The sequence below is a fragment of the Tiliqua scincoides genome, chromosome 1 (assembly GCF_035046505.1).
Source record: "Tiliqua scincoides isolate rTilSci1 chromosome 1, rTilSci1.hap2, whole genome shotgun sequence".
Classification (NCBI taxonomy): domain Eukaryota; kingdom Metazoa; phylum Chordata; class Lepidosauria; order Squamata; family Scincidae; genus Tiliqua; species Tiliqua scincoides.
Window position 1 is genome coordinate 21,904,497 of NC_089821.1, and position 21,903 is coordinate 21,926,399.

General features: G+C 42.4%; 1 protein-coding gene across 7 annotated transcripts in view; it reads right to left on the reverse strand.

Moving 5' to 3' along the window:
* Window positions 1–21,903, reverse strand: part of GPHN (gephyrin) — a 464,667-nt gene that overhangs the window by 172,991 nt on the left and 269,773 nt on the right. For 6 of the 7 annotated variants that reach the window (XM_066612401.1, XM_066612402.1, XM_066612400.1 and 3 more), the window contains one exon: window positions 6,425–6,519. The exons of the other annotated variant lie outside the window; for it this stretch is intronic. In XM_066612401.1, the coding sequence (XP_066468498.1) occupies window positions 6,425–6,519 (95 nt within the window). The remainder of the gene's footprint in view (window positions 1–6,424; window positions 6,520–21,903) is intronic. 7 annotated transcript variants of the gene reach the window in all.

The window sequence follows — 21,903 nt, forward strand, 5'->3', positions numbered from 1 at the left end:
AAGAGACAGGGAAGGGTTAATGTTTTGCTTCTGCATCCAGTGGGGGGGGGTGGCGGTGGCGGTGGCGGTGGCGGCGGGAGAAGGCTCTCTTGTCGACTTCTGAAGGAACCAATGATCATTGGATGAAGGATGGGTGATCTGATTGTTTTCTTTGGATGAGGTAGGGCAGATGGAGGAGCCCAAGGGAGTTCTTGCATTAGGACTGGCTGGAGAAGCCCAGAGAGTGGGAGGCAGTTTGCAGTGATCACGCTGTCCAACCTCATGACTCTGTTGTTACTTCAGAGGAAGAAGCCTCACTGAATGGCTGGTTCAAATGGACTGCTTCTGAGTAGAGCTGCAAAGGATTGAGCCGTACTGGTAAGCCTCCCCAAACAGCTGCACATGATCCTCCTCCCTCTTGCCGCCTCTGTCCCTGCTCTCATGCAGTCTGTCCCACACCCTTCCTGTCTTGTTTCCAGATGGGATGGGGACAGCAGGGGAGTGTTTCAAAGACAAAACTCCAAGATACATGCATGCACACATGCTCTGTTTTTTTTCCATGCAGCCGCAGCTGACTTTTTAAAATGAAAGACTCATGGCTTGAGTCTTTTGAAGTTGCCAAAACACTCTGGGCGACTTGGAAAGTTTGTCTGTTAAGACTTGTTTTTGAGTTGCGGGAGGTGGAGACCTGTGACTTGACTCAAGTCATGTTGGACTTGCCCATCCCTTCTAATGATATACATGCCAAACACTGCTTCCACTAATCCCTCTTACTGGATTGTGGGGGATATATGTTTTTCTTATGAAAACATCACCTCAATCAAGATAGCCCTATTTCATTCAGGATTTTACAGCCTGGAAAAGAAGTGTTTACTGGGTTGCACCCACACCATAAGCAAAGTGCAGTTCTATCGGAATATCCCTCTGTGATCAGAAGAAGTGTTTTGCTCATGCAAAGGGCATTTGCACAAATGGAAGAATTCCTTACATGAGTGAAATACTCCTTCCAATAACAAAGGATGCTTCTGATGATAGAACTATAATTAACTAAGGATGTAAATTCTACACGTACATTCTTGATACAAATACATTGGTTCCTTGGTATTCACGGGGGATCAATTTCTGTACCCTCCCCCCACAGATAAATAATTCCATGGTAACTGCATGGTAATTAACCAAGATAGTTAAACTTGCAGGGGAGAGGAAACAAAGGCAATCAGAAGTGCTCTCCAAAGCATCCAGGAGGCCTTCTGTGGTGCAGGGAGGCATAAGAACATAAGAACAGCCCTGCTGGATCAGGCCAAAGGCCCATCTAGTCCAGCTTCCTGTATCTCACAGTGGCCCACCAAATGCCTCAGGGAGTACACAAGACAACAGGCACAACCTGCGTCCTGGTGCCCTCCCCTGCATCTGGCAATCAGAGGCAGCTTGCCTCTAAAACCAAGAGCTTGCACATACCTACTATGACTTGTAACCCGTAATGAACTTCTCCTCCAGAAATTTGTCCAATCCCCTCTTAAAGGCATCCAGGCAAGATGCCATAACTATTTCTTGTGCCAGAGTTCCACAAACTAATTACACGCTGGGTAAAGAAATATTTTCTTCTGTCTGTCCTAACTCTCCCAACACTCAGCTTTCGTGGATGTGAATATTTCATGCAGTGTGCAACTTACTCATGCTAATTGGGTAAGAGGCACTTACCCAATGCACTTACTCATCGAACCCCTGCTAATTGGGTAAGAGGCACTTTTTCAAGTGGGTGCTCCTTTTTTTTAGCAGGGGGAGAGTAACTGGCCCACCTCACCCCAGCACTGTCTGTTCTAGTGGCTGTCTGCTGGTATTCATTTGCATCTTTTTAGATTGTGAGCCCTTTTGGGACAGGGAGCCATTTAGTTATTTGATTTTTCTCTGTAAACCGCTTTGTGAACTTTTAGTTGAAAAGCGGTATATAAATACTGTTAATAATGCTGCAGAACACCTCCTGGACGTGACCAGGTGGCACTTCCGGAGGTCCAGGAGGAGGCACGTCCAGGAGGTCCTTGAGGCCCTCCAGACACAGGCTCAGAACTCATGATGTGTCAAATCCACAGGTGACAAACCTGCAGATAAGTAGGTCCCACTGTTCAGCAACAGTATGCCTCTGAATACCATTTGCAGGGAAGCAATGGCAGGAGAGAAGTCTGCTTTTCTTTCCTGCTTGTGGGCTTCCCAGGACTAGCTGATGAGCCACTATGAAAAACAGGATGCTGGACTAGATGGGCCTTTGGACTGATCCAGGAGTGCTTTTCTTATGTTCTTCAGTGGGATTGGACGATCCAGGGAACCACAAAAGGTGGTGAAGTATATCAGTGAAGTGAAGGAAGCATACCAGGAACAGGTAGGGGCACAGCAAAACTGAACCTCTGAGCTGAACGAAGAAATGAAAGTCTGCTAACGAGAAGAAATGACTAAGGACCAGTCACAGTGGGGAATGGTGATGCAAAGCAAAAAAGTCATAAAGCTACTGAGTGCCAAGAAGGTCTGCAATTTTACACATAAATACACTAACTCAGTGGTTCTCAAACTTTTTAGGGGCCCTAGAGGCTGCTACCTCATTTATAAATGCCATGGGGCTACTACTATAATAGTGATTGGGCAGCAGTGCTCTCCCCAAGTAGCAACTTGTTTGCACATAGCCTAATCCAGTGTTTCTTAAACTGTGGGTCAGGGCCCACTACGTGAGTTGTGATCCAATTTCAGGTGGGTCCCCATTCAGTCAATATTTTATTTTTAATATATTAGACTTGATGCTACCACAGTATGTGACTGCATTTGGGGAAATGTTACAGATTGGTTCTTTTAACAGGTTATTGTGTATATGATAGTAAATGGGACTTGCTCCTGGGTAGGATTGGATAGGGTTGCAGCCTAGGATTGTTAAAAATTTTCCTGCTTAATGATTCTACTTCCAGACATGACATCACTTCTGATGGGTCCTGACAGATTCTTATTCTAAAAAGTGGGTCCCGGTGCTAAACATGTGAGAACCACTGGCCTAATCTATCCTGTCAGTTTCACCATCCACCAAAAATTGGGTCACAACCCACTGATGGGTCCCAGACCTTCAGTTTGAAAACTGCTGCACTAACTGAAGGGGAACTTAAGAGAGGCACTGGTGTCATCATAATTTGAGATGTACCCCCATACACTCAACTACAGTCAGAAGTACCCAGTGGCGCACACATGGGGAAACACTCATTGTAATGATGCCTGGAAATAGGGAAAATTGAACTGCAAGTTAAAAAGGGGAGTTAGGAACTTGGCATTAAACTGCTATTTTGAGAGGTAGCTTTGTAAGCTTTGTAGCATGTAATTCAGGCTAAAGCTATCCTTACCTCCTTGAACCTCCTCCAGCTACACTCTCAAGTTCTGAGTCTCTTACATCATATACACAGCTCCTGTGCGTAAATCTATGTGACAAACCTTTAACTTCAAACTCATGAAGCTGGACCAACAGCTTGATAACTTTTCCATATTCATCAATATTCCACAACATCACATCTGCTTAGCGAATCAGTACCAGTGTATTACCATCATCCAAAAATTTCATAGTTCAGTGTTTCTCAACCAATAGTATACACATTGGTGGTACTTGAGGTGGTGTCAGGTGGTACGCATGAGACCCCCACATCCCTACCACCTGGCAGCAAGACCAGAGACACGACACGACAAGCAGCGGTAGGAGACTCAGCAGGCAGAGCTCCAGTGTGTGCTTTACATGCACTCAAAAAAGCCCTCCCACCCATCCTGTGCCTCTTACTGGTTTTTGATGTGTCACATCTGGCCTCCCAATTCAGAGGTAACTGGTGATGAAATTACTGCCAATTACTTCCAGTGGTACTTCCAACAGGTGGACTATGCAAAGTGGTATGGCGGGGGGAGAAACAGAGAAATGCTGCCATAGTTACAATGTAGCTTAGGTTGACAGCAACAAAAATAGCTCATTTGGTTACAAAAAAGTTTCATATTTAGAAAAATTCAGGTACCAGTACTAAACAAAGATAGGATCTAGATTAAACGTTCACAGTAAAAAAAAAAAAAAAGTAACAGAACAGTATTTAACAACAAAAGAGACTGGCCAGGACACTGGTAACTGTCAAAGAACAGAACATTTCCTAAAATGGTGCAAAACACATTGGAAGATGAAATGGTGGTTCACATGGGCAATTTTCAGATTCCACCAGATCCTGAGCCCCATTTTTGGGTTGCACACAGAATCGGGCAGCGCACAGAATTTAGACTTGCGCTCAAGAGCCGCCACAGAATCGAGTAGCCCCATTGCAGGGCTACTTCCCTTACTTGGGGGAAGGGAACAAAAGTCCCCTTCTCCCAAGGAGGCAATGGTGGCTGCCCGGGACACATAGTATACCATGGCAGCCATTTTTGGCGCTGCAGCAGCCCAGTGCTCCAGGCAGCTCAGGATTGGGCTGCCCAGTAGCCTAAACAAGATGATGGTAGATCAGTACATTTAAAAACATGACATGTACAGTCATGCCTCATTATTCGCGGAGTTCTGCCCCTGGAACCCTCACAGATGCAGAAACTCACAGATAATCAAATCCCTTAGGACACGCTAACCCTCTGGTCACATTCAGAGGCTGTTCTAAGAGTTGGGGAGGCCAGGCACAGTCTCTCCAACCCTCAGGAGGCCTTCTGAGGTCTCTGGAAGGCTGAAAATCGGCACTTCCGGTTTTTGGCTGAAAACCACACTTCCCTAACCCTCAGAGTGAAACCAGAGTGCAGCTCCAGTCGCATTTGGAGGATTAAAGTTAGGGCAAATCTGTAGGTTCAGGACCTGCAGTGAGCTAAAACTGTGGGTCCCGAGTCCACACATATGAAGGCACAACTTTTATCTTCTGTATATCTGGATCTTTGGCTTTAGCTCACTTCCATAATATTTCTGTTTCTCCTATTACCAAGTCTTATGTTAACATGAATAGTTCACTCTATTTCCCTCTTGTCCTCTCTGATGGGATAAAAGCATGAGGTGGTACCATTCTCTTTTAAAGTACACAGTTTCTAGTTCACTATTGTAAAGTAGGATACAAAGGAAGGTGTCTATCATTATGCATGATCTCAATCATATTCACATACAGCTGATAATCTTTCATTCCATATTTATAAATGGCTACCTATCTCAACCAGATGGGGTAAAAATACTGCTAATGAATAATAAATAAATATTTGTTCATAATTTCCTACTGGGACAGAAACGTAAGTGAAGTTGACCCAATTCTTGAAGATGATGAACAGTGTAGTTTTAAAAATGACTTCATTGTAAGTTTCTGCATACATTTTTAAAAATATATTTTTACTGGCACACAAATCAATAAAATTATTAATAGGAAAAAATGAGAGGCATTTTCTGCTATTGTAATCTATTACCATGGAAAGGACAGAAAAACTAGCTTTCCTTCTCCACAGAACAGGAACAAAATGAAAGGATATGTTCTATTAAATATTTATCATAAATTAAATGTTCCACTTTATTACTTTCTTCTTGAAAATAAAATTAGCTATGATAAATTGCCACTAATTTTCCTGCTTTACATTCACATCTGATCAAAAGAAACAAAGTACTGATTTCCTCTGATTAGTAACGTGGAATTTTTAAATAACATTTAGATGTTACAAATTTGACCCAGCTACCTACTGATAGAACCACGAATGGCTCAATGTGATGCACCACCCAATGCTGCACAGATCTACTATTGCTGCCATGCATGCACCCCTCAAAAAACCTTGGCTGAAGAATCCAGTCCCTTATCTCCTCATCATGATCCTTTCCCACAAAACAGGTGTGGGTATTCAACCTGTGTACTATATTTTCTGTTTCATTTAAAGGGATAGCACAAGGAAAGAGCAAGCTGAGGAGGTAAGGGACTGAAGCATCTCTGTCTGCAGTGGGCTGGACGGAGGCAGCAACAGACTCGAGGTGAATGGCACCCTGAATTGGCCATTCACTCTGCCATGATACAACACAATGCATAAGGGTGTGTGTACCATCACTGCACTCACTAGAATTTTTTGGAACTCTCCTTCTCTGCCAATATCCTTATGAGAAGCTTATAAAGATGTTTTGGGATTCAGGGGGGCAACTTGTGGGAGAAAAATATAGTAAATTAAAAAAACCCATGGGTTCTTTTTTGAGAGTTTGGCAAAGGATGTTTCATAATAAGAACCTCCTGGAAGGAAAATTGCTTAACACCATACACTAAAGTGACTTCAGAGTGAGATAGATTGATAGATTAATAAATAAAATCAAGAGCCATGAGATAGTATATCATTCTGAACCTGCAAATTAGGAAGGGGTCAATTAATAGCACATTGCTCAATGCAGCTGTACCACTTCCTTAAATATTTCTAGATAAATACTCCATTTTGTTATTTTTATTAATGTTCTTACCTAGAGAGCATGCCCAGAGGTGTAACATTAAGTGATCCCATCAGCATTGCCAAGGCCATCCCTGGGGCCTCTCGTTCTATTACTTCTTTAGTGGCCTGTAATCAAAGATTAAACAGCAGACTGAGTGAAAACAACAAAAAATAAAAGTAAATATAAAAACTGACTAAAATTTATGAAAGAAACTCCATCCTCTCTCTAACAACTACCAAGAATCTGTTTTAGTACTGAGTGATACAAACTCAGGACATATTAACACTATAGCACAACCCACTAAAATTAGCTTCTATGGGAGGCCCAACATCACATTGTATCACAACTTCCATAATTTACTTCCAATCTCAGGTTTATGCAAGAATAGATATATTTTGCTCTCACAGTCCTAAACATCAAGCCAGAACTTTTCCATGGGGATGTTTAGACTCAGTCGTAGCTGCAGAAATGTACAGCGTTGTGACTGCTTTCTCAGGTGTGAGCAAAGTCACTGAAAATAGATTAGGATCCTAAGTCCCAGTGAGGCTTGGTTCAAATTAAAGCCCAACATGACTGAAATAGTTTAGGGAAATAAGTGGCTTGGTTTTAGAGACTGTTTGGAGGGGATGGGGATAAAACTATATGCATCAGTTAAGGAAAGCAAGGTAACTGTTCCCTAACATTTTAAAAGGTTTGATGCATTGGTTGTTTTGTTTTAAGGCAGGGGTGCCCGCAAGCCATTTGCAGCCCTCAGAAATCCACAATCTGGCCCACAGGGAGCCCCAGTCTCCAATGCACCTCTGACCAGTCAGAGACTGTTGGAGCCCAGCCCATGCTGGCCCATGACCACCAGACACAAACTGTAGGTCAGATTAGAGCCAGGCCTTCTATAGTTTCCATGTGTTTTCTGCTTTTCTTGTGCATTTTTAACCCCACCCCCATTGCCTCTGAACAATTTATGTCTCCATGTTTCTGGCTTGATCTGTATGTTTTCACTGTGCAAGAGATGAGAGTTCTCATGTGGTTCTATATGCCTGTACTATAGTTCTCATGTTTATTATAAATAAACTCAGCAAAATTCATTCATTCATATAAGTTCCACCTCTAATGTATTCATTTATTTAAATTTATTCAAATTCGAAATTTAAATTAATTCTTTTTTCCCCGACACAGTGTCAGAGAGATGATGTGGCCCTCCTGCCAAAATGTTTGCCCACCCCTGTTTTATGGTAATGTGTGTTCCCTAAATGCATTACTTCACAAACTTCTGCAATGTAGTATGGCTTAATATCTAAATTAAAGATGCTCCAGACTATGGAAATTATGCTTAGGCAATTTGTCCTATCTGTGGGTATACAGTTGATGTGTCTCAGTGAAAAGACCTAGGCCTTCTGTCTTAAAGCCTTTATAAAAATGCTTTACAAATTCTGATATGAGGTTGCAATATTAATCTCCCCAACAGTTATTTAAACTGGCCTTTTCTCTTACTAATCACAGCCCAATCCTAACCTGTGCTGGTGCAGCCAGGCCACATGGCCTGTACTGTATCCAGTGCAGGTTAGAAGAGGACTGAGGAATGTTTTTCCCCTAACCCCAAGTAATGCCCATGGCTGCCCTATGGAGCTACTCGGATCTCCACCAGCTATTTAGATGGAGTTTGCAGCACATTTGCGACACTCTAGGCTGATAGAGCAGTGGCTGCACCAGCAGAACAGCAAGGGAGAGATGGAAAGTGCAATCTGAACAACTTGTCAGACATCCTCAAGTCTGCAGTAGTTAGCCTCTCCTAAACAAACATGGCCAGGATATAGATTTTCTAGCCATCTAACCTCCCCATCTCCTATCCTTGTTTTCCAAAAGAGATTGGTCCAACATCACTCAGAGAACTTCATTACTGACATTTAGACACATATTGTAGAAATATTTGTAATTTAGGATATTTTGAATAATAAATATTAAAATGTAAATGGATGGGAATCATCACTACAGCCTATGTATTCTGTTAGGGTGTAGAACGGAGTGGATAGCTACGATAAAAATATAACGAACTGGTATTATGACAATGACAGCAAAAATAATGGTAGCTTTTAAATGAAACCCTACTACCCAACCATAGCAGAGTAGTTAATATGTTTAGCATGTAACTAAGAGACTCAGAACTTTTATTGGCATAGAAAAATTAGAATAGTTAATTATAAATATATTATTAAAAGTTTATACTGTAGATCCTTGCCTATAAGTCAAGAAATTTCTGCCAATAAATCAAGCATAAATCATCTCCTCCCCTTATCTATGGATCAGTCAGAGCTGTTCAGGCAGCCAGGAGAAGTCCAGAGAGCAAAAGATAATTAAGGGTTATTAGTCTCCAAAACAACCAGGGCATTAGTCTCTGCAAGCTGCAGACAAAGTTAACTCTTTCACTCCTTCCTCTTTAGAAAAAAGTAAGCTTGGGATCAGCACTTCCATTTAAAACAAGCCTCGTTCTCTTTGGCAGGATCACACCTGATCCTTCTGCACCCTCCTTCCATTTTGCAAATGTTTGGCAGAAGTTTGGTTTTTTTAAACACCAAGATGTAATCCTCATTTTCTTCTGAAACAATGTCCCAGGCTACAATTCAGTGCATTCTTACTTAAGAATAACATTCATGGAAAGCAATAAGTGTACTTCTGAGTAAGTCAGGTTGCAACTACATGTAGCTGTGCTTCCTCACGCTCAGACCTTGTTGCTTGCCACACTGCTATGAATTGCACACCCCCAGTTATGTGTTATATGTTATGTTATATGTAAAGCCTAAGTCTTAGGCACCTTAAAGAATGATTTGATTAATGGTTCTACTGGAATGTTGTCTATAATACACTTACTCTGACAGTGTTTATAAAAAAAGTTGTGAAGACCAGAATTTAAGAAGTTAATGAATAAAAAGGTATTTTACAATCTTTTGCTATATTTTTACTAAATTGGAGATGGTACAGTAACAATTACTGGAAGGTTATTTTTCAGAATTGGGTAAAATCAGACAAAATTATAGACAGACACCCCCCAAAGTTTACCCCCCCCCCAACTTATCCGAGGGTCACAGAAAGTTCCATGATTTTTGGCTCAAAACCTGTCCTTGACTTTTCTGTGGGATTGATTTACCCTTGAGTATCTATGGCATACCAATTTTCAAACCAAAAATTGACAAAGCTGTTTGCATAGCAAAATAAATGAAAAGACAGATGCTATGGAAAATGAAACTGAGCCATATCGCGCATTTACTCATGAGTAGGTGGACTTGCCATAGTTCGTCGGAAAGAGCAGGTTGAGAGGAATCCAATGACACCAGAATGGTTCCTATCCAATGAAAGCAGCACCCATAAAACACCCAAGAAGGAAGTCCCTCCCTCCAAGCAGTATTGAGCCCTATGAAAAGCGAAAGTAAGCCACACGGTTGTGTTTACTCGTGAGTAAGCAAATGTGCCTTGGCTCCTGGTCAAGTCAGGCAAAGAGGAATGCAAGGCTAGCGGCATGATCCCCATCTAATGAAAGTGGAGCTCAACAAATGCTCCATAAGGCAGGCCCCCCTCCCCAAGAATAAACCAGAGGCTTGAGCTTGTAAGGTGGGCACTGGGGAGGGTTGAAAATCTCACTGCTTTATTTGTGTGTGTGTGTGAGGGGGGTGTTATTGCAGGTAGGCTACAGAGAAAATTCACTTGGTGAAACAGGACTGCCTTCCCCTTAATTATCTGTTTTTCTTTAATTTAATTATTTATAATTATTTTATTTTGCTTGATGATGTCACTTCCAGCCATGACATCACTTCTGGTGGGTCCTGGACAGATTGTCATTCTAAAAAGTGGGTCCCAGTGTAAAAAGTTTGAGAACCACTGCCTTAACTCAAAAAAGGCCAATGAGACATCGGGGGGGGGGGGGAACATCCTAGTGACCAAAATTCTGGAAATTGTGGCTTTTAAGAATAATACCATCATGTTATATAGCATGTTATATATAGCAGGTACCCCTGCTAATTGGGTAAGAGGCACTTTTTCAAGTGGGTGCTCCTCTTTGTAGCAGGGGGAGAGTAACTGGCCCACCTCACCCCAGCAGTGTCTTTTCTAGTGGCTGTCTGCTGATGTTCTTTTTGCATCTTTTCAGATTGTGAGCCCTTTTGGGACAGGGAGCCATTAGTTGTTTGTTTGATTTTCTCTGTAAACCGCTTTGTGAACTTTTAGTTGAAAAGCGGTATATAAATACTGTTAATAATAATAATAATAATAATAATAATAATAATAATAATTTGATGCAGAATTTCATCCATTGCTTGTGGGGAAATATTCACTGCATTATTTTTCTGGCCATTATTATTATTCATTCCATGTCATGACTATTACTATCTCTGCCTCACCTACCTCACTGCGTTGTTGTGAGGACAAAATAAGGGGAGGAACCATGTACACCACCCTGAGCTGCTTAGAGGAAGGGTGGTATAAAAAGTGAATTAATTAAACAATAATTAATAATTAATAAATCAATATAATTATTAATTAATTAATTAATTGAATCATATGGGGTAACAAAAATTTATAGGCCACGGGTGTCAAATGACCTAGCTATGCCTCTGTCACCACCACCACCACCTTAAAAGATGTCAGGCAGCCAAATCCTGAGCCCAGCCAGAACCACTAGCAGACCCCATTTGCTGCTTTTTGTGAATGTTCGTGAGGTTTTTGTTCCTGAACTTTCCATTGTATTCCCTCAAATTTCACTTATGATACAAAATTCAAAAATCGTGAACTGATGGCACTCGTGAATCACTTAGTTGACTCGTTCAACAGGATTGGCTGTCAGCACAGTTGTAGGGGTATACCCAAGTATGGTGTACAGAGCATACACTATGCATACCTGTAGTATGGTCTAACAAAGTGATTTCCAACATCTTTTTTGCTGAAGATTCTTGTTCTAAGTTATAGAGTCACTGCCCCTCCCTCAATGTTTAACAAAAGGTATGTAAAAAGTGGTAATTAGATAAAATGATCCTGAAGAACAGGAGGTTCTGCATCTCTCTCTCTCTCTCACACACACAGAGAGAGCCATACACTGACACAATATCTGACACAAATCTGAAACAAAAACCCTTGACTTCTGAAGGGCAAACTTCTCTCAAATGAGGAGACTAGTTAGAAAGAAGTTGAAAAGGAAGGTAAAAAGAGTCCAATCTCTCCAGAGTGTGTGGAGCTGTTTAAAGCACCATTTATCAACCTGTGATTCCGCGCAAGACCCTGAGAAGTGATCTGTGAAGCCTCAGGAAAAAAAAGATTGCCTTTGTTTGATCTCTTCCAGTGTGCTCCCCCATGGGCCACCAGAGAGGGCAGAGAATAAACTGCCCGCAGCCAGCAACAAAAGCAGCAACACACAAATCTTCACTATAAATAATACATCTAATAAATCTCTAATTATTACAAATTTAATTGTATTTTTTATGTAAAGGGCTGGGGGTTGCAGGCAGGGCCCATGAGAGGGGTACAGGGAGTAATTTGTATCTGGGCCCAGCGTCAACAAGGGGGCCCAGGAGCTAATGGAGGACCCCCAGAAATTTCCTGGGATCTTATATTTTCCAATCTTGCCATGACTTGCTGCCCATGTGGGATGCTGGGTGTATGACAGCTGTGGCTGCCACAAGCCATTTGTCCTTGGTCAAGAAATACATACATTCCTGAACACTGACAAATCTGGGAGGAAACTGGCCTACAGTACCTTTGTGGCCTGTAGATCTTCTTACTATGAAGGACAGGGCTGTGTATCAAGGACAGAACTATGAAACTACAGCTGCTGCAGAAATATGTTTTGATACACACAGGACACTTTCCATTCTAGTGTGAGCCTAAATATGATGATCTAATTTTCTGCAAGGATTTTCTATATTTGAAAGATGTTAGACTTAGGATTGTGTTTGGTTTTCTGTATTACTATATCTAGCTGTTGCCACTGTGTGGGCAGGTAGACCTAGGCTCCACACTGGGAAGCACAGTAGGCTAGGGCTCCAAAGACTCTTCCTGCTGTTGCAACCCTCCACCTGCCCTGTTTTGCCCCCTCCCCACTCCTGTCACCACCCTCCCCCTTTGGGAAGAGTTCCAAAAGAAACATTGTACCCTCTGATAAAATTCCTCTTGGAGGCCCTGGTTGCATGTGGTCCCCGCCAGTTCCAATTTTTGTCTCAGTTGTCCATGGGCTCCTAAAGGTTGGGAACCACTGGTTTAAAGCGACAGTAATAGAGGCCCAGTGGAAGTGTACACTGCAAAGAAAGAAGGGCTCGACTAAGTCCCGGAGGGTCCCAGAATGGCTAAGAAGCAAACTTAGAGAGGCTGTAAAGGGAAAGGAAGCTTCTTTCCATAAATGGAAGTCTTGCCCTAATGAGGAGAATAAAATGGAACATAAACTGTGGCAAAAAAAAATATAAGATTATATGAGAGCCAAGAAAGTCCTTGAGGAACATGTGGCAAGCAGCAATAAGGGGAATAATAAAAGCTTCTTCAAATATGTCAGAACCAGGAAACCTGCCAGAGAAGCGGTTGGCCCTCTGGATGATGAGGGAGTTAAAGGGGAGATAAAAGGAGACCTGGAGATGGCAGAGAAATTAAATGAGTCCTTCGCATCGCTCTCCATTGCAGAAGACCTCGAGCAGATACTGCTGCCCAAACGTCCCCTCCTGACTAAGGAACTGACAGCCCAATTCTGAGCTGCCTGGTGCAAAAGACTATAGCTGCACCAAAAATGACTGCTGCAGTGTCCTGATAATGATATGGTTTAAAGACCTTAAATTGAATTGGGTACTGGGTAGGGCTGAAAATCTTACTAATTATTTTGTGGAGGGGGGGGGTGTTTATTGCAGGCAAGCTACAGAGAAAGTTCACTTGGTGGAACAGAGCTGGCTTCCCCTTGCTTATTTGTTTTACTCTGATTATTTATAATTATTTATTTTAATTTGCTTGATGATGTCATGTCCGGCCATGACATCACTTCTGGTGGGTCCCAGACAGATTGTCATTCTAAAAAGTGGGTCCTGGTCCTAAAAGTTTGAGAACCACTGGACTAAAGTGTTCTGAATTGTCTGTGATAGATCAGGAGAGAGATCTTAGGATGCTGGTGAACAGCTTGATGGAAGTGTTGACCCAATGTGTGGTGACGGTGAAGAAGGCTAATTTTATGCTTAGGATCATTAGAAAATGTATTGAGAATAAAACATATAATATTATAATGCCATTGTATAAATTGATGCTAATGCTACACTTGGAGTATAATAATAATAATAATAATAATAATAATAATAATAATACAGGTATTTATATACTGCCTTTCTTGGTCGTCAGATTTCTCCTCAGACTTTAATTTAAGGCGGTTTACATAGGCAGGCAATATTAAATCCCAATAGGGATTTTTACAATTGAAGAAGGTTCTGTCTTTCAAGAACCACAACATTTCAGATGGATCTTTAATGATCTGGTATCACATTCTGGCCTCCATTTTCCTCCCACACAGGCTGACAGCGGCCAAAGAGCAGGTGGAATAACTCAGCATAACTCGGCTAGGCTTGTCAGCTGCTTCAAGGTCTTGCCGTTCATGGTGCCAGTGGCCTCGAACTGGTGACCTTTGGATGTTATCTTCAGGCAAACAGAGGCTCTACCCTCTAGACCAGACCTCCTGCCCTGTATTGCACTGTTTTGGTTGCCACATCTCAAAAATGATACAGTGGAAATTGAAAAGATGCAGAAGAGAGTGACCAAAATGATCACTGAGCTGGGGCACCTTCCTTACAAGGAAAGGTTACAGTGTTTGGGGCCCTTCAGTCTAGAAAAAAGGCACCTGAGGGGGGACATGATTGAGACATATAAAATTATGCAAGGGATAGATAGAGTGGATAGAGGGATGTTCTTTTCCCTCTCACACAACACCACAACCAGGGCACATTCACTAAAATTGAGTGTTGGGAGGGTTACGACAGACAAAAGAAAATATTTCTTTACCTAGCGTGTAATTAGTCTGTGGAAGTCCTTGCCACAGGATGTGGCGATGGCATTTGGCTGAGATGCCTTTAAGAGAGGATTGGACAAATTTCTGGAGGAAAAGTCCATCACAGGTTATAAGTCATGATAGGTATGTGCAAGCTCCTGATTTTAGAAGTGGGTTACCTCAGAATGCCAGATGCAAGGGAGGGCACAAGGATGCAGGTCTCTTGTTGTGTTGTATGCTCCCTGAGACATTTGGTGGGCAACTGTGAAATAAAGGAAGCTGGACAAGATGGGCCATTGGACAGATTCAGCGGTACTCTTATGTTTTTATGTACTGCTGCTTAACAGAGTTAGAGCCCAATCCTGAGCTCGGAGCTCCAGCTTCCCACTGGAGCGCACTGTTGCAAACGTGCCATAAGGCACGTCTGAGAGGTTTACCACTGGGACAGCACCCATGCTAGCCCAGCGCTGGTCGGCGCTGGGTTAGCACCGGGTGGGCACCCATCCTCCGCTGCTCAGCGGTCTCATGGACTGCCGAGCCGCAGCATGGTAAGCGGAGGTGGGGAGGAGGCTTTCTGGGGAGGGGGGAGGCATGTGGGGCAAGGAGAGGGTGTGTGGTAGGCGTGACGGGGAGGCGGGGGCGGAGAGAAGGCGGGCGGGCGGGAGGTGTGGCGGGTCCGGTGGAGCCCAGTTCCACTGGATCCTGTCCGTTTATGTAGAGCTTGGCACCCTACATGACCGCCTTTACTTTATCGCTGACCTTTTGGTAAAGGACCTTTTGCGGGGCTGCTTCTCTTACCCGGGAGAAGGGGACGAAAGTCCCCTTCTCCCAAGGCACTGCCCGCGGCAGGCTAAGGTGTGTAGGCCGTTCTTGGCACCGCTGCAGCCGCACCCCCCGGGCAGTTCAGGATTGGACTGCCCATCAATATTGCCTGCACTAACTAAGTTTTCAGAGATGGGTCTTCCTCAGCTCCACCCGAAGGTACAAACCTTTATCTACATGAAACCTACACCTGGAGAAGTGAAGTTTAGGGACAAGTATCTCCATTTTAGTTTTTGTTTTCTATATGAAATATTTTTGCTTTTAAATTATAAGAAGGAGCTTTCAGACACGCAGTCCCCAACATCCAGTCAGAAGTGATAAATCCATCATAGCATCTTTTCTAGTAACTGTGCTGGTTTATCTCTTTTGTCTTCTCTCCCCCCCACACCCCAGCAATGTAATCCCCTTTGAAAAGACACAATTTCATTTCTTTAACTATGCAAATTGTTTCGTAACCTTTTCTATTGTTGAAATGTGGTACAGAATATAACAACAGTTAGTAGTAGTGGCAATAGTAGTCTAGGAGGAGTTTTACCATACAAATGGATGCTCTGAATAATCAGCCTTTGAATAATCACAAAAGGAAATGAGAAGATCGTGGGTCAATATGCTTCAAAATAACTTTTGCCCAAGGATGTGATAGTCTGATTTTATTATTCCAGGAATAACATTATCAGACATGTAATAACTACATGCAATAACCTTGGACTACATCCTAGTGCAATCCGTGTTTGGCATAGGAAAAAAGTATTAAGGCAAAAAATTAAATGCTACTGCTCTGTAAACAGAAAACAGACAAGTAGAACAATATTTATTATATGCACATTAGAAACACATTGCATGGACTATACACACATATCTGGAAAGATATATAATATATAAATGTATGCAGGCAAAGTGCACAGACAGTTTAAACATAATCTTGTAATGTATTTATGCATATATGATTCCCCTTCTCTTCAACTAATAAAGTGCTTTTCCAAGTTTTTCAAAAATAGTTCAACCCTAATTTATGTATTGTGATCCCTTTATTTGCCCTTGAACAGAGTGACACCTTGAGATGACGTTAGTTCTAAGGTTTCAAAGATACAGCAAGATGCAAAAGAGCTTCATAAACAATGATCATGCGGCCCAGGGAGCCCTTCAATAGAATTCAAGCCTATTCTTTAACTTCATAAGAAAAATGACCTTGACAAAAAGTCTTAGATAGCAGGCAATGTGATTATTAAATATGTATAGGCTGTGCAACACTAAAAATGGAAACGGCAGTAAGCCCAGTTAAGCAGTTTTATTTCATATGTGACATTAAATATAATGACTTCTTAGAATATGTATCTTTATCCTGGTAGTAGAACGAACAGAAGCATTGGTAAGTGAAAGTCAGAGACGAAACGCCATAGAGCAGTGTTTCTCAAACTGTGGGTCGGGACCCACTAGGTGGGTCGTGAGCCAATTTCACGTGGGTCCCCACTGATTTCAATAATTTATTTTTAATATATTAGACTGGTATGTGACTGCATTTGGGGAAATGTTACAAATCTGTACTTTTAACAGGCTACTATGTATATGCTTTCAACAATGATAGGCACTCCTGGGTAAGTGAGGGTAGGATTCCAAGCTACGACTGTTAAAAATTTTCCTGCTTTATGATGTCACTTCTGGTCATGACATCATTTCCAGTTATGTCATGACAGATTCTCATTCAAAAAAGTGGGTCCCGATGCTAAACGTCTGAGAACCACTGCCATAGAGGAAGCCAGGTGCAGTTTTGATTGTGCACTTTAGAGAAATAGAATTAGCAATTTAAAATTTTATTGCATTTCTATAAACAAGACTAACAGCCCAATACTACTATGGACTTATAGAGCTGGTGGAACATTCCACCAGCGCTACCAGCCTTAGGGCTGTCATGTAAGTGCTTCCAGTAGCTTGCTGAATGGTGTGCTGCCAGAGTGCTGACGGGAAGGCCAGAGCTTTCCTGCATGCACCAGATCAGGAGAGAGGACACACTGATGGAGGGGACAGGGTGAAGGGTGGTGGAATGGGGGCAGGGAGGGTGGAATGGGGATGGTGATGGGACAGGACAGGGCAGGGCAGATCAGTTTTGATGTTGACCGGGACCACTGAATCCTAACTCTCTTCTCAGGCCGGGTCCACTGTCCTGAGTCAGTGTAGACTTACACCAGCAGTGATTTTGCAGCACAGATCTAAGACACCCCCCCCCCCGGTGCTACAGAGCCTTGGAATTGAGTATTCCTTTACCCAGATGAGGCTTCTGCAACTGCCCCCCCTGCCCTTGCAGGATGCAGCGGTAGCTTTTTTAGCACCTGTGGGAGGGAGAAATGGAAAGGATTGGGCTCTAACAAGACCTCACATATGTGATATGCAAATACATCTATATGGTATAAAATAAATTTGGTGAGGTTACAATTTTTACTGAATATTGCAGTGTTCAGTCATCATAAATTAAAAAAAAGAATTCCACATACTGTGCCTGAAATAAAATTTAAAACAGCTCTCCATGTTTCATATATTTTATCAGAATTATGAGTCAGAGTCATAGAATGTCAGAGCTGGAAGGGATCTCAGAGGACATCTAGTCTAACCGTCATTCAGTGCAGGTGACTATGGCACCCCTGACTAGTGACCATGTAGCCTCTGCTTGAAAATTTTGGATAACTGGTTAAATATAACCATTGTGAACACGTCTCACAGCAACCTGAATTTTTTCTGTGAATTTCAAATCTTTTGTATGTATAATTCTAGCCATTGCTAGCAGATACAAAAAAGCATGATACATGTTTTTTGGTTTAACAAGCTTAACATACGTAATTCAACAAACAAATAGGAGATCTGATGATATCTGTATGTGAATTGTTGAGTTTCACTCCCAAAAGCTGTTGGCCTATCTCACAGAGATTGGTCCAATAAAAATGGGCACTATACATATTCGTTATCTCACAACCCTGGTAGCCCACTCCCTGGGTGCAGGACGACTGGATGAATATGACATCACCTGGTTAGACAACCTATGGGTGTTAAACTGAGAAGACTCATCCAGAGCCACTTTTGATAAACGGAGGAGGAGCGACACTGAGGTCTAAGACTAGGTACTACCTTATAAGCTAAATTGATGCAAAGATGTGACTAGTATGATTACTAAAACAAAAAGAAAAAAGAGAAGGGTCAGATGGAACAGGAACTCAGGGAAGGCATATTTTAAAAAGCAAAGTTGAGCAGGAGTTGCCCGTTCCATGCAGTGCACTCAATTTTGGTGCAGCTGCATGCAATGATGGAGAAAAAGCACAGGATTGGGCTGCTACTGTTCCAATGCAATAATTTTAGCCAGTTAATTTAAGACTCTTAATAGAGAATATTTGAAGGGGGGGCCCCACAGGGGAACACAAATGTCAATAAAACACTTGCATTTGCATCCAGTACCAGAATTAACAGGCTAGTTCATTCATTATCCTGCATATAAATTACGAAAGGGACATGTGAGTCAGTATATTGATTGAGTCAATATACAGGCATCTGAAATATGGTATCAAAATTCTATTTTATTAACCATTTTAGATCATCTCTATTGTGCTTTCATAGGCTTAGCAACCACTGCAGATACTCCAGTATAAGTCAATCTCACAGATAAGTCAAGGGCAGGTTTTGATGCCCTTTGAATTAATGGAATTATCTATAACCCTTGGATAAGCCGGGGGGGGGGGGGTTAGGGGAGTGTCTGACTATAATTTTGTCTGATTTTACCCGAGGTAAGATCCTGAAAAATAACCTACCAGTAATTGTTACCTAAGAACTGTACAGTCTCTAATTTATTAAAAATATAGTAAAAGATCAAAAGATATATTTTTATTCATTAATTTTTTTAATTCTTGTCTTCACAAACTTTATATAAACACTATCAAAGTAAGTGCACTGTAATCAACATACCAGTAAAATCATTAATCATATCCTCCTTAAGGTGCCTGGTGTGTTAAGTCAGAAGCTCTACATATACAACTTACTGTTGTATGTACACATAACTGGGAGTGTGCAACTCATAAGAACATAAGAACAGCCCCACTGGATCATGCAATAGGCCCATCTAGTCCAGCTTCCTATATCTCACAGCGGCCCACCAAATGCCCCAGGGAGCACACCAGATAACAAGAGACCTGCATCCTGGTGCTCTCCCTTGCATCTGGCATTCTGACATAGCCCATTTCTAAAATCAGGAGGTTGCACATACACATCATGACTTGTAACTCATAAAGGATTTTTCCTCCAGAAACATGTCCAATCCCTTTTTAAAGGCATCCAGGCCAGATGCCGTCACCACTTCCTGCGGCAAGGAGTTCCACAGACCAACCAAACGCTGAGTAAGAAATATTTTCTTTTGTCTGTCCTAACCCTCCCAACACTCAATTTTAGTGGATGTCCCCTAGTTCTGGTGTTATGTGAGAGTGTAAAGAGCATCTCCCTATCCACTCTGTCCATCCCCTGCATAATTTTGTATGTCTCAATCATGTCCCCCCTCAGGAGTCTCTTTTCTAGGCTGAAGAGGCCCAAAGTCCGTAGCCTTTCCTCATAAGGAATGTGCCCCAGCCTAGTAATCATCTCAGTCGCTCTCTTTTGCACCTTTTCCATTTCCACTATGTCCTTTTTGAGATGTGGCGACCAGAACTAGACACAATACTCCAGGTGTGGCCTTACCATCGATTTGTACAACGGCATTATAATATTAGCCATTTTGTTCTCAATACCTTTTCTAATGATCCCAAGCATAGAATTGACCTTCTTTACTGCTGCCGCACATTGGGTCGACACTTTCATCGACCTGTCCACCACCACCCCAAGATCTCTCTCCTGATCTGTCACAGACAGCTCAGAACCCATCAGCCTATATGTAAAGTTTTGATTTTTTGCCCCAATGTGCATGACTTTACACTTACTGACATTGAAAGGCACCTGCCATTTTGCTGCCCATTCTGCCAGTTTGAGAGATCCTTCTGGAGCTCCTCACAATCACTTCTGGTCTTCACCACTTAGAAAAGTTTGGTGTTGTCTGCAAACTTAGCCACCTCACTGCTCAACCCTGTCTCCAGGTCATTTATGAAGAGGTTGAAAAGCACCAGTCCCAGGACAGATCCTTGGGGCACACCGCTTTTCACCTCTCTCCATTGTGAAAACTTCCCACTGACACCCACTCTCTGTTTCCTGGTCTTCAACCAGGTCTCATTCCAGGAGAGGACCAGCCCTCTAATTCCCTGACTGTGGAGTTTTTTCAGTAGCCTTAGGTGAGGGACTGTGTTGAATGCCTTCTGAAAGTCCAGATATATAATGTCCACGGGTTCTCTCGCATCCACATGCCTGCTGACCTTTTCAAAGAATTCTAAAAGAATTTTCAAAGAATTCTAAATTCTAAACTCAATTCACAGCAGAGAAACAAGCAACAAAGAATGACTGTGAGCAACTGCAGCAATGGCTTCCTTGATTTAAATCAGGGGTGTCCAAAGTTTTTGGCAGGAGGGCCACATCAGCTCTCTGACACTGTGTCGGGGGGCTGGGGGAAAAAAAAGAATTTACATTTTAACTTTGAATAAATTTACATAAGTTTACATAAGTGAATATATTAAAGATGAACTTATATGAGCGAATGAAGCTCAATGCTTATAAAAGGCCTTGCACAAAGCAAGGCTTGCCTTTCCTTTGCTGCTGCTGCTGCTGCTGCTGCTGCTGCATCACAGACATGATACAGCAAGCAGTGGAGGGAGCCCTCATCCCACAGCTCACATGAGAGGTCAAACAGTCGCCCTCACGCTGAGAGAAGTTGCGTTGGGCCAGTGCGGGCTTCAACAAATCTCCAGAGGGCCAGAGGCTCATTGGAGACTGAGGGCTCCCTGAGGGCCGCATTGAGAGGCCTCAAGGGCCGCAAGTGGCCCCAGGGCCGGGGTTTGAGCACCCCTGATTTAAATGGAAGCCTTGAGCCCTGGTTTCCTTTTTTTCCCCCACAGGAGCAGTGAAAAGGTCAACTTTGGCTGCAGCATGCCTTGAAGTTTGCCATGGAGATTGATTGCCCTGTCATTATCTCTGTTGCCACAACAGTCCTGACCCGAGTGACGTCACAGATAAGGTGAAGAGAGGATTTACGTTTGATCTATTGGCAGAAATTTCTTGCCTAATAGGCGAGTATCCACAGGTAAATATTGGGCCATTTTGTTATACCACACCAAGCAAACACAGAAAAGTTTGAGGACAGAAGACCAGAGGAGAGATTTAATAAGATACAGAGAATAAGAGTCAGAACCTTAGTGAGCATGGAGATACAGTGGTGGAAGAGCGAAAACTCTCCATGATTAAAAGGACTTACAAGAAGAGACCAGAAAAGATTTAAATATAGTAAGCAGACAGCACACAGCACACCAGAGACCTGCATCCTGGTGCCTTTTTTCCTTTGCATTTGTATTTTCCTTTGCATTCGTAATATAAATAAGTAAGTAAACCTTTCTGCTAAGCTTGAAATTCAATTTTATTTGGCTGACAGCATATTGACCTTGTTCAAATAGGTGTATTTTAGGCATTTCTGATATAGTTGTCATTGCTTAGCACATGAATCACTGCCAATAAACTATATAAGGCTTTTGACTTATGTCCTCCCTTCTCTGTCCACTGCCTGAGGGAACTGAGCACAGTCTCAGTACTAGGG